A 13,631-nucleotide genomic window follows, 5' to 3' on the forward strand; every position below is an offset into this window, starting at 1 on the left:
GGACTAAATTATTTGTAGGAAAATTTACCTCAGTGTCTTCAGTTGACAGTTCTGATCCTGTAGTAAATCATTGAGCTCCTTCACTCCTGATTGTCCAGGATCATTTCCTGTGAGATCCAGCTCTATCAAGTGTGAAGGGTTTGATCTCAGAGCTGAAGCCAGAGCTTTATAACCCTCTTCTGTGATACTGCAGTCTGAGAGTCTACAGAAAATAAGTTTTTAATAATAATAATAATAATAATAATAATAATAATGTTTTTATATAATGAATGTAATTGAAAAACTAAAATTGTTAAAACCTATATTGTATCATAAAAAAAAAAAAAAACAAGTTTAGAAATTGTTAGTTCCTCATCAGGATAGTTCATTAAAAAACAATTAATCATAACTGCTGACAGAAGAAAAATCTTCCCTTTCTATTACATTTACTAGAGTAATGTCAAATATTTTTAATCATTTAAAAGATAAAAGTCTGTTTATTTAATCTACTTACCCAAGTTTCTCCAGTTTGCAGTTTGAATTTTCTAATCCATTCTGTAGTTCCTTCACTCCTGAATCGGACAGAAAATTGTTGCTCATGTCAAGCTCTTTCAAACTGGAGTTTGATCTCAGGACTGTAGCAAGAGCTGAACAGATTTCCTCTGTTAGACCACAATTATGCAGCCTAAAATGATCAACAGGAGAGAGAGAATTTACAAACACAAAGTATTTGATGTTACCAATCAGTGATTACTGAAAATCATTGTGTTTTGGTCACCTGATTTCTTTAAGAAACATTAAATGTGCCATAATAAATTAAGAAAATACTCACGTCAGTGTGTTGAGTTTACAGTGTTTATCCTGCAGTAGAGCAGAAATCTGATTCACTTGTGTGTCTTCTAGTTCACGATCACTCAGATTCAGCTCTCTCAGGAGTAATGGGTTTTCACCCACAATTCCTCTCACATACTGACAGGCGTCACTGGCAGCAGGATTTAAAAACCTGCAGTGAAGTGAAGTCGAAGAACGATTCAATTAAATTCCCAACTAAAAGTGGTGTATGGAAAAAAAAATGTAATGCTAAAAACCCTAATAGTCTGCTTTTATTATTTAATATATTAATATAAGTTACTGGGATAGTTCACCCAAATATCTAAATTCTGTCATCATTTACTCACAACAACAGCTTGTTGTATTACTGAAATTATGTTTCTGTAAAAATAATTAGCATGCATATTGCTTATCACATCTCACCTAAGTGTCTTCAGTTGACAGTTTGGATCCTGTAGTAAATCATTGAGCTCCTTCACTCCTGATTGTCCAGGATCATTTCCTGTGAGATCCAGCTCTATTAGGTGTGAAGGGTTTGATCTCAGAGCTGAAGCCAGAGCTTTATAACCTTCTTCACTGATACTGCAGTTTGAAAGTCTAGAACAGGAATGAACACCAAAAAATGAAAATGTAACATTTAGATGATTAATCAGTTATTCTTGAATTTACCTGAATTTTAAATCATAAAAGAAACTGAATTTTGCTCTTTACACAAATTAATTAAAACATATTTTTAAACAAAAACTCTTGACTGAATATGGAGTCAAACAAAAGGCCCAGAGACCTTTAATATGTTAGACATCAACTCACTTGAGTTTCTCCAGTTTACAGTCCTTTTTTAGACCATCAGAGAGCAGTTTCACTCCCGAATCCTGCAGATTATTATTGCTCAGGTCAAGATCTTTCAGACTGCTGGAATCTGAACTGAGAACTGAAGCCAGAGCTAAACAGCTTTCCTCTGTTACTGCACACTGGCTGAGTCTGGAAATAAATAGCTTGTCAATGTATACACATTCTAAGAAAAACAAAAAACAAATGCAAAATGGACGAGTCATATGAATGTACAGTCTGGACCACAAATTGCTTATTGATGAGTATATTAATCTTAATCATTACCATTTCCACATGGTTTTACCATGCATTTTAAATATGTCTCCTGTGACCACTTATGTTCAGATTTCGTCTAGACACCCCTCTTATTTTGTCACACTCTACATGATTTTCATTACTAGTAAATTCAAGTTTACATTAACTTAATAGATAGTATTTCAATACATTATTTAACACCCATTTTAAAAAGAATATCTCAAACAAGTCAAATACCTCAGTATCTCTAATTTACACTTTATATTCTTCAGTCCAGTGCAGAGCAGCTTCACTCCTGAATCTTGCAGATTATTATTGTTAATGTTCAGCTCTTTCAGATTGGTATCTGATCCAAGAACTGTAGCCAGAGCTGAACAGCTTTTGTCTGTTAAGTCACAATCATTCAGCCTATAAGGGAAATATCAAAATATAAAATAAGATTGCATACATACAATATATTTGCTTAATACAAATATTAAATATATTGTTCATGTATTATCTTTAGATTTATGGTAAATACACTCGGAGGATGGTGGACTACAGTGACATTTCATCTAAACTTTAAGACTATTTTGAATATTCTGCTAGATAAAAATAACAAGCATGCTTGAAGAAAAAAATATTTAGAGATTGTAGCTTTAATGGAAAGGAGTTTCATTTAAAGCCATTAAGTGTATTTCGAGTGTGTGCTTGTGTATTGCAGCTAGCCATAATCATCGTAATGAGTGTCTTGAGGTGGAGAACCTGGGGGTTATTGACTTGAAATGGGTGACATAAGCATGTGTGTTGTAAATTTTGTAGGTTTACATGTTGCGCTTCTTTCTCTGTTAAACTAAAGTGCACAAACTTTCTCAGTAATAAATAAACATAAATTCAATAAATATTAGCACTGCACTGAACTGCATTCTTTAAAAAGAATCTTATATTTTAACTGAACTATATAAGAGTTAATTTCATATGGACATATTACATAAGTACATATACTTATGAAGAACGAATTGGCATGTTGTCTAACACATATTTACATTTAGAGCCAGATTTACTAAACAGGGCAAATTAACATGAGAGCACAATCCCATAAAAGCGCACTTGAGAGTGGAATGTTCTGAGCTTGATCTACTGACGACACACAAATGAAAGAACACAGATGCAGCCAGATCGTTTCCATAATGACCATTTAAGACATGCTTTTTTGAGGCGGTAAATAACGTACCAGTAAATTGACTAGTGTAAACCTTAGTATATCACATTGTGTGATTCATTTTACTTTCCTCCCATAAATTTTGAGTTTGAAAGGGAAACTTCTACAAATGAATATGCAATAAGGTCGGCCACAAAAATAACCCTGTCCGTGCCTTTTCAGCGCTAATTTTTCACTGCTTGTCTTTAGTGAATCCTGACTGTAGTTTTTAATGCCAAAAGAGGGGTTGCACTGACGCAAGCTGTCAGTAAATCTGGCCCTTGGTTTTGATTGAAAATGAACTATAAATGGATTTAAATAAACATACTTTTTAGATGAGAGCTAAATTTTTATTTTATTAAATGACTTACAGAGCTGTTTTGGAGGTTTTGACGACTTCCAGTAGTCTAAAGAAACACTCTTCTGATTTTTTGAATTTCTGTAGGTCAAACTCCTCCATCTCTTCCTCTGACGTCAACAACACAAAGGCAACAGCAGACCACTGGGCCGGTGAAAGATCAGCAGATGAGAGACTTCCCTTGTTCAGTTGGTTTTGAATCTCTTTCACCAGAGTTTGGTCGTTCAGTTCATTCAGGCAATGAAACAGATTGATGGATCTCTCTGGAGACATATCATTGTCTATTTTCTGCTTTATGTACTGAACTATTTCATTGTAGCTCTGGTCACTGCCATCTTGCTGTGTCAACAGACCTCGTAAAAATGGACGATTAGACTGGAGTGACAGACCGAGAAGGAAGCGAAGAAAAAGATCCAGTTGTCCAGTGTCACTCTCGAGCGCCTTGTCCACTGCAGTCTTGAGCAAATGAGTCATGGTTTCATTTTTGTTTTCCTGTTCGGTTGACTCTTGATTAAACACACTTTTCTTGTTGATGTCTAGAAACAGATGTGCATAAAGGGCTGCAATAAACTCTTGAATGCTCAAGTGAACAAAGCAGTACATGGTACCAAAAATGATCCCTATTTCTTCCTTAAAGATCTGGGTACACATTCCTGAGTACACTGATGCTTTAGAGACATCAATACCACAGGCTTCCAGGTCTGTGTCATAGAAGATCAGGTTGTTTCTTTCCAGCTGTTGAAATGCCAGTTTCCCCAGTGAAAGGATGGCATCTCTATCCCAGGAAACATCATACTTTCGTTTGCTCTGCTGGATCTGAAAGCTGAGAAAGTGGGTGTACATTTGTGTCAGAGTCTTGGGAGTGTCTTCAGTATTTGATTCCTGCAGTGTTATGGAGGAGTCATCAGTCTGATTGATTTTCAGATCATTATTTTTCTTCTTCTCCAAAATGTTCTGAAGAACAGTGGCTGAAATCCAGCAGAAGACTGGGATGTAGCACATGATAAAGAGACTCTTTGATTGTTTAACAAGATCAACAATTTTGTTTGCCATAGTCTCATCTGTAAATCTTTTTTTGAAGTACTCCTCCTTTTGAGCATCATTGAATCCTCGTATCTCTGTCACACGGTCGATACAGTCAGGAGGAATCTTACTGGCAGCTTCTGGTCTGGTGGTGATGCAGATGAGAGCAGAAGGAAACAGATTTCCCTTGATGAGGTTCGTCAGAAGAACATCCAGGGAGGCTGGTGACGATACATCACGCCAAGTCTCATTGCCCTCAAAGTTTAGAGGAAGTCGGCATTCGTCCAATCCATCAAGGATGAACAAGACTTTAAATTTATCATTTCTTGCAAGGTTCAGTCCTTTTATCTCTGGGAAAAACTGACTTATAAGGCTCATCAAACTTTGTTCTTCTTCCTTTAAGTTCATCTCTCTGAATGGAAGAGGAAATATGAAGCTGATATCTTGATTTTCTTTTCCTTCAGCCCAATCCAGAACAAACTTTTGCACAGAGACAGATTTTCCAATGCCAGCAACTCCTTTTGTCAGTACAGTTCTGATCTCCTTGTCTTGTTCGGGCGCTTCAAACAAATTTGTGCATTGAACTGGTATCTCTTGTGAGTCTGCACTCCTGAAAGCAACCTCAATCTGTCTGACCTCATGTTCAGTTTTGACCTGTTCACTACAACCCTGAGTGATATAGAGATCTGTGTAGATGTTATTCAGAAGTGTGGAGTCACCATGCTTTGCAATTCCTTCAAACACACATTGATACTTCCTCTTCAGGTTACATTTTAGCTGTCGCTGATGAATGAGGACAAGCTCATCTAAATACACAAACAGGAACAAAAACACAAAGGGATTTACCCTTTTTTCTCTTAAAAATATAAGAGTGACAATATGTCAGATTATGTCATGAGCATCTTACCTTCTAGAGACTCTGCAAGGTCATCGTGCTTCATATCTCTCAGGAAGTAGAGCGTGATATCAAGAGCTGCTTCTTTGATACTACACATGCCCTCATTGAAGTCCTGCACAAAGTATTGTGTGTTCTCCTTTTGTAATATTTTCTTAAACTTTTCCAGCTCATTTTTCAGAAATACGATTAATTTGTTCTCAAGATCCTAAAAGTATGTAAAAAAAGAAGTAGAAAAAATTAAACATATGCTTATGCTTATTAATATAAACATTAGACAAGCAACAAATACATTAATGAAGTTGTACTAGATGCCACTGGTGAGTCCTGCATACCCAAACTTTCAAACAAGTCTCTTTAAACTGTTTTACTTGGATGACATGATAAATGACAGGTATGTTGAACAGGAACTGTTTCAGGAATGGAACAAAGGTCTGTGACTGTTCAATTCTCTGTGTTTAGATCAGTGTGTTGAATAATGTGACACACCAATATTCATGATGATTCACAGCTCCGAGCATACAGCCTTTGTGACACAAAATATGTCTTACAAATTTTAAATCAATATATTGTTTTATGTGAATGAGGTGGCAGGATTTTCACATCTTCACATCTTTCACATTTCACATTTTGAAGCAAACATTCAAGGCTACAAGATCTAGTTCCCAAATGTTTGGTGAACAAATATTCAGTATGGGTTTTAAGGCCTTATTTCAGTGACTTATTTTTTCCTCCACAAAACCAGCATGAACTTAATTTTACTTTAAAATAAACTTTTACATACATGCTGCTCACACTTTATTGTAGCAGAGTTTCTGATGAAAACAGTGTAATCAGACTTAAGCCATGAAAATATTATGAGTAACAGAAATAAGCATTAATATGGCAGGGCATGTCAAAACACCAGAAAACACCTCAGACTCCAGAGGGTTAAAAGAGAAATGTTAATTAGCAATATTTATATTTTTCAAAATAACACATATACACAATTTTACAGTTTTTCAATAACATATTCATATTTGTTATAATCTAAATATCAAAAATTATGAATTTCTTTCCTACCTGGAAGATCCAGAGGCGATTTTCACTGAACTCCTTACGGAGGCGGTACTTCTGGAATTCTGAGTTTGATTTCTCATATTGAACCCTGTTAGTAAAATAAATTTGGCCAGTGTTTGCAGTAAATTAAAATACAATGCTGTGTTTCCAGAAAACATTTGCATATATCCAAAGCAATCTGAGGATAAAAGTACTTTGTGAACAAATATGTGGTGCTGAGAAGCAGCTTCATACGCAATACAAGACTATTCTTGAGATTAACATTAACAGTGGGATTTTTTTCTGTTGGGGTGTAAGCAATTATTATTTTGTAACTCAACATGAAGGCAAGCATAAATGTGCTTAATCATTTCACCTTGACGAAAGTGCAACACATCAGTGTCATCAAAAACTTTTAGCTACACACATTTCCTCTTCAGCCTGCTAATGCTAACTGGGTCTAAAGTACTTTAACTTAGATTTTTTTCTGATTGCAAGGCACTAATTTTACATTAAAGAAATGTTCAATAGGATTAATATTTTCATCTTTATATGGGCCACTGAACACGGTCAAACTTGATTCAGAAGATGAAATCACATATCACATTTAAAAAGCAGGGATGAAAACTCATCAGGGGTGAAAAAGGTGATCAAGATGTGCACCATTCTATTAAGATTCTGTTGTTTTCAGTGCGATTATCTTTTGCCCACTTTCGCAAGCAACATAAATAGGCTACTGTAACATGCATTCCATTTAATTACAAAAGTAACATACAGTAAGTCAATTTTAGCCAAATGTCTACACTGTTGTCTCATGACCCACAGATCCAAAAGCAAATTGTTTAATTATACTGAGGTTATGACAGTATTAGCCTTGCTTATCAGGGAACTACACTAAGCTTTTCCACTGGTGGCACTTGCGCTACTAACTTTTTCAGTTACTGGCGCAAAACATGATTTGGTCGCACAAATTATTTATAGTAAGCCGCTCTGGATAATAATGAACAATAATGAAACTGTATTGCATACAGATGTGCTTTTTATTTTAATTGCCATATTTTAACCACATGCCTTCTTGTTTTTGTTTTCTTTAACATTGGTTGGGATAGATTTTGTGCATTAGAAAATACAGTACACAATAAAGTGCAAAATGGATTTCAACATGCTATGGTTGGCACAGATGGGCAGACTCCTGAACTCTTAAGTAGTGATGCACCGATGTGAAAATTGTGGTCGATACCGATAATAACCGAATATTTATTTATGGAATAAAACAGTAAAAAAAAAAAAAAAAAACAGGAACATTGTGTACAATTAAGATAGGCTTAATTTATTATTCCAATTAGGGGTGGGCGATATGGCAAAAATATCATATCACGATTCTTTTCAGGAAAATCACGATTTTATCACAATTCTTTTTTATGTTGGTTTTACTATTTTGTGACTGAGCATTACAGCCAAAATGTCCATATTTTAAAAACAAAGCCATAGGTAACAAAATAATTAAAAAAAAATGGCAGACAGGGGCGAAGATAAGATATTAGATAGATATTTGTCATTATTTTCTTTGTTATTAAATATTAAGATCAAAGATACACATTACACATACACAACTTAATATACAAATTAAATAAACAGTGCTTTATGTTTTCCGCTACAGTAGGTGTATTTAACAGTAGCATTGAAGAAAGTAATTAAATGAACAAATATGAAAATAAAACAAAACAGACTTCACTGTATAAATTATACGTTGATACTTAAAGCTATATTAAAGTTATCAGTCAAGAGCAGTGAGTGATTTTCTCTTTGCATTTTGTTGTTTTATTAACATTAAAGGAAAAGTTCTCCTAAAAATTCAAATTATCATAATTTACTCTCTCAAGTTGTTTTAAACTCAAATAAGTTTCTTTCTTCTGTTGAAAATAAAAAGTTATTTGGAATAATGTGGGTAACCAAACAGTTGATGTACCCCAGTGTATTTTTCTCCTATGGAAGTCAATGGGGACCAGCTACTGTTTGGATAGCCACATTCTTCAAAATCTAAATTAATACAGGTTTGGAACAACATCAGAGTGCATAAATGATGAGATAATTTTTATTTTTGGGTGAACTATGCCTTTAAGCCTAAGGACAAGCGGCAGCGTGTTTACTATTGCTACTGTCTCTTTAAGAGTTGCGCGCGACGCGTCTAATATACACGCATTTGACAAGCAGATTTACTCAATTTTCTCAAGTTTGCTTTCACTTTAGACATAACCGACTTTGTTTATGTAAACCTTGTGTGTATTTAACAGTATAAGCACAATAAGACTCGAAAGATAACTTAGTCCAGTATCCAGGCACTTGTAGACAGGCTTTTAGTGCATGTGAGCTTCACATACGCACTGAGGAACGCACACGTTAGAACACGTTAAAATATTAAACGTTAAATATGAAATATTAAATGTTAAACTATAGCCCGTCAATTTTTATTTTACAATTATCTTCTTTCTCTGTGTGCGCGCGTCCGTGTTTGTGTGTGAGAGAGAGAGAGAGAGCGCAGCACTGATACAATGGTAGGCTACGTTTTAATCTAATAAGTAACAGTTAACGGTCGCGGGGCTGAAGCCAACTTGATGTTTTGAATGCTCAGAGCACGTTATAAAACGTATTCTTAAAATACACATTTCTGTTTTAATAAATGCACATAGTAAATCATAGCATACTGCCTAAAACATATACAAAAATAATCAGTGATACATTTGCGACCCATTAAAAATGACGGTCGCAATGGCATTTCAAAAGGTCGCATATGCGACCATTTTGGTCGCAGTGTAGTTCCCTGCTTATATTAAAGACAATGGAACCATATGCTATTACAGTACATTAACATTAACTTGGCAGTTTAGAGTGAGGAGGTCAACTGGCATTGGCATGGAAGCTTATGTTGTAAATTAAACAGTGCAAGGTAAACTATGGTCTCTTGTGTTTCTACCTGTTGAGAAGAAAAGATGCCAGTTCCACATCACTCTTCAATCCCTTCTGTGCTTTTAGAGTTTGCCATCGTGTAAATTCTGCTCCAATATTTACTGTAATCTTCTGCTCTTTGTAACTAAATCACACATAAAAAAAGACATATGGAATCTATCAGGAACACAGTTGTCTTTATCATTTGGGTCAAACCATCATCAAGCCAGAAGGTTTATTTTTACCCAGCATTCATCAATACAGAAACAGAGTTGGTGGGAAATGCAGTTTTATAACCAGTCAATGAATTACTTTCTAACACAGTTTATGTGTGACCAAAAAAAAAAAAAAAAAGCATTAAATACCTTTTGGTAGATGATGGTGTTTCCTCACTGAAGTATATTCCATCATCTTTTGAACAGTCACTCTTCGCAGACACAGATCTAAATATACGTGAGCCTGATATTTGACTAATGACAGAAAGAGCAGAGAAAAGCAATATTTTACGGCAGGAGGTTCTTCAGTCTCATAACATCAGTCAGTTTTATTTTGCTCTCATTGAGTTAGAAGCACAAGGATTTATGGCATGCAGAAACAATCATAGGAACAATGAAAGCCGTGCAACATCATGGAAGTAAACAACGATGACCCACAAAAGCGTCTCTGATCTACTGTAATGTGATCTCTCACAGTTTGAAGTGTCTGTTATAGGAAAACACCACTGTGCTGTCATAAATAAATGAGCACAGTCTTCTCATAGGAAAACACCATGTCTTAACCAGACGTGACGTAACGTCACGGCTGAAACAAAAACATACATGTACGGATTATGTGCTTTTGTTTAATGTTAAGAGGGTTTAATGGGACTTTGCATAACATTTTGTGTAAACTTTAAAGCCAGAAGTTCTACGTGTGCATTTTGCAGTATTCCTGTTAACAATTAATTATTTACTTGATTGTTTCTTTTAATGAAAATCAATTATTAATGTTTCTGAAATTGTACCTATCTCAAAATTAAAAAAAAAATGTCAGATACTAACATTATCATCTATGATGATGGGCAAAACAATCTCAGAAAATTTAGTTTAACATTGAATGACCTTTTAAAGAGTAGCTTACCTTGTTCTGTTAACACAAATTTACAATGTAAAAAACACATGAAATACCTTTTGGTAGATGATGTTTTTTTCTCACTAAATTTGGGTATTCCGAAATCTTTCGAATGGTCACTCTTCACAGACACAAAGCTGAAAACATGTGAGCCTCTTCTTTCACTAGTAATGACACAAAGAGAGAAAGAATATATATATACTGTATATATATATATATATATATATATATATATATATATATATATATATATATATATACTGTATATATATATAGGTGATTTGTGGTTTATAGGTGATAACTCAGTGTTATTATTCAGTGTTCTATTACATACACCACAGAAGAGAAATGAGGTAACACAACAACACTGTGATCTAAAACACATGAAATACCTTTTGGTTGGTGATGGTGTTTTCTCACTGAGTTCTGGTGGTACATCTCTTGAATGGTCACTCTTCACAGACATTGAAACATGTGAGCCTGATCTTACACTAATGACACACAAAAAGAGAGAGAGAGAGAGAGAGAGAGAGAGAGAGAGAGAGAGAGAGAGAGAGAGAGAGAGAGAGAGAGAGACTTAATATGAAGACATTTAGCACTGCATGGTTTCTGCAGTTTAACAAAACCTGTCCTGTCTGAGACTAATATCTGACCAGGCCTACTACAATGGAATCATTTGTTCAATACTTAATAACCCATGTATGTAAATTTTTTTTAAAAAAATTTAGCCAGTTCTATATTTATATTTGCAAAGGAAAAAAAACCACAGCAAGTATAAAACACTCCTTGTTAGGATTGTTAAACGTGTTTAAAGTTAAAAAGTGTTCAAAATGCTTAATTGAAAACTGCCTTACCTCTGTTTCTCTAGGAGATTCACTTCAGAGAGAGAATCCTTTCCTCGCCCCTCTGACATTACTGTAAAGCTGCCAGTGCAAACAGCAAAGCATTGATTTGTGACAAAAATCAGCCACTCGGTATGACCTGGAAATTACAATATGTTACTAAGATCAATAACATGGTAGTTGTTCAAGAAAAAAAGACGTAATGTAAAAATAAAAATACTTTCTATTCAGCATAATCACAGCCAAAAAAATTGGGGAAATGGGGAAATCCTTCAAAAACATACATGTTGTGAAAAGTTTTAATTTCTTGCAGCTGCTTGGTCTGTTCAATAACTCTGGAATAAGAACAAGCCTTCTAACTTCTAATTTGAATAAAACATGCTTTGACATTGTAAGTCCACAAGACTGCAAGTGTACATGAATTGTGCCATATGACACAAGACACAAGCATTAAAAATAAGATATACTCAACTTAATGCAAATGAGAAGTGACAACCACTGGAATAAAATAATGCTTAAGAGACACAATGGCGCGTTTAAAAAACTGTATCTATATCAGCCTATAACACAGAAGCAACATCAATAACCTTATTTTAATCTTTCTCTTTTTTCTCGGTTGTGAGTGGATTCTGTTTTTGTATTTATCAGTTTAGTTATAATTACCAAATTAACCAAATTCGCTCCATGAACTAGCTATCCGTGTGTTTTCTAAACTCTGTGGTTTAAGTTTTTGTGTAATAGTTTTGATTACATAATCCCTACATTATCCTTAATTAGTAATTCTTGGGAATGTCTAACATTGTTAAGGATTCAACCCTTTACTCGTGTAGCCTATTCTTACAAAGCAGCATCTTCCAAGTATCTATCTATCTATCTATCTATCTATCTATCTATATAAATTATTATTATTATTATTCATTGTACACTGTGATAAAAGTAAATCATAAGAATTCCTTTAGCACTGAAACTTATGTTTGTATACAACATGCTTATATTGCAATTTCAGCATTTAGGCCTATAGTGTAAAAATGCATGTTAAACGCACACTAATGCACACATTACACTGAATAATGATTTTGTATCCTCCAGTTTATTAGCTTTATTTGTTGTAGGCCTATTTTTGATGCAGAGGAGCAAAGGCTCTACTCTAAACCCCTCCCAAACATCCGAGCTTCGCACCCTGTTTTGTTTTCTTCGCAAACCCTAGATTGCCTTGAAGTCACGGCTATTTGGAATAAAATACAACATTTTTATATGTTATAGTGATAGTGGAAGATCAAATTCATGGAAGCCCACAGTAGGTAATTGATCTCAGAAGCCTACACACACTAAATGACGCACATGCAACAACAACAACTCAAGACTGCGGCTTTGCATTCAGAGTTTGAAATCCTCTGGTCTCTCCCAAATGTCAAGCTACGTCCATGCCTATGGCATTAAATTCTTCCAGAACCGCCTCCACAAATACCGGAATATCATTATGGGTGTTAGTCAGAGCATAAGAAATGTGGGCAGTCATTAATGTATTCCCTCAGATGATGTAAACAGCTGAAAAAGTATTACGTTCCCATGCAATGACTTTTAGGTCATTGTGGCGGAATCCCTATATTTACAGGAGTAGGGGTGAGCGGGGCACGGGGATAGATGTAACACACATGGTTTAAAACTTTCCACACATGCCAGCATGACGAAACTTAGTGTATTTAGCCTGCTATTTGCCATATCAACACTATATAGAGAAAAAAATGTGCCAAATTTAAAAGACACAAGCATCAAAAATACTCAACTTCATGAAAATGAGAAGCGACAACCATCTTATTTTTGATGATTTTTGATGCTTGTGTCCTGTAACACTTTGACAAAAAAAGTTATATGATCTAATAAAAAAATATACAAGACAAACTAAAATATTTTCTCAATAAAATACAATTATTAACTTTTTCAATTAAAAATGAACAGATTTTTACAACAAACACATCGGACTATACAGCATAGTTCAAAACAATAATTAATCATTTCTGAACATTGACTCTCAGTCTTTATTCACCTTTTCTCATGGTTTCTCAATAGAATTCATAGAATAGCCTAATAGGGGCACATTTGTAATGCAGTGTTTCAATGAGCCCCATCTGTGGGAATTAAACCCTGCTAGTGTCTTCTGGTTAGATCAGGTTAAATCTGCCTCAACTGTTATATCTGTAATTTAACAGTAAGCAGATTTAACCTGATCTAACCAGAAGACACTAGCAGGGTTTAATTCCCACAGATGGGGCTCATTGAAACACTGCATTACAAATGTGCCCCTATTTAATTAGGCTATTCTATGAATTCTATTGAGAAACC

The 13,631-nt window shown here is 34.8% G+C and overlaps 2 protein-coding genes across 2 annotated transcripts in view; both read right to left on the reverse strand.

Annotated features, from left to right (window-relative positions):
* LOC311085174 (NACHT, LRR and PYD domains-containing protein 3-like) overlaps positions 1-10,933 on the reverse strand; it is a gene marked incomplete at its 3' end in the record, with an annotated part of 31,052 nt that extends 20,119 nt beyond the window's left edge. Inside the window, exons 1-13 of the mRNA XM_084117608.1 lie at positions 10,839-10,933; positions 10,503-10,610; positions 9,702-9,806; positions 9,365-9,481; positions 6,415-6,499; positions 5,365-5,560; positions 3,448-5,263; positions 2,134-2,304; positions 1,621-1,791; positions 1,234-1,407; positions 812-982; positions 494-664; positions 29-202 (exon numbers count right to left, since the gene is read on the reverse strand). Of these exons, the coding sequence (XP_083973734.1) occupies positions 29-202; positions 494-664; positions 812-982; positions 1,234-1,407; positions 1,621-1,791; positions 2,134-2,304; positions 3,448-5,263; positions 5,365-5,560; positions 6,415-6,499; positions 9,365-9,481; positions 9,702-9,806; positions 10,503-10,610; positions 10,839-10,912 (3,533 nt within the window). The 5' untranslated portion in view covers positions 10,913-10,933. The remainder of the gene's footprint in view (positions 1-28; positions 203-493; positions 665-811; positions 983-1,233; positions 1,408-1,620; positions 1,792-2,133; positions 2,305-3,447; positions 5,264-5,364; positions 5,561-6,414; positions 6,500-9,364; positions 9,482-9,701; positions 9,807-10,502; positions 10,611-10,838) is intronic.
* Positions 1-13,631, reverse strand: part of LOC311085623 (uncharacterized protein) — a 159,792-nt gene that overhangs the window by 32,713 nt on the left and 113,448 nt on the right. The window lies entirely within an intron of this gene.

Source organism: Abramis brama (assembly GCF_963993115.1).
Source record: "Abramis brama genome assembly, chromosome: 6".
Taxonomy (NCBI): Eukaryota; Metazoa; Chordata; class Actinopteri; order Cypriniformes; family Leuciscidae; genus Abramis; species Abramis brama.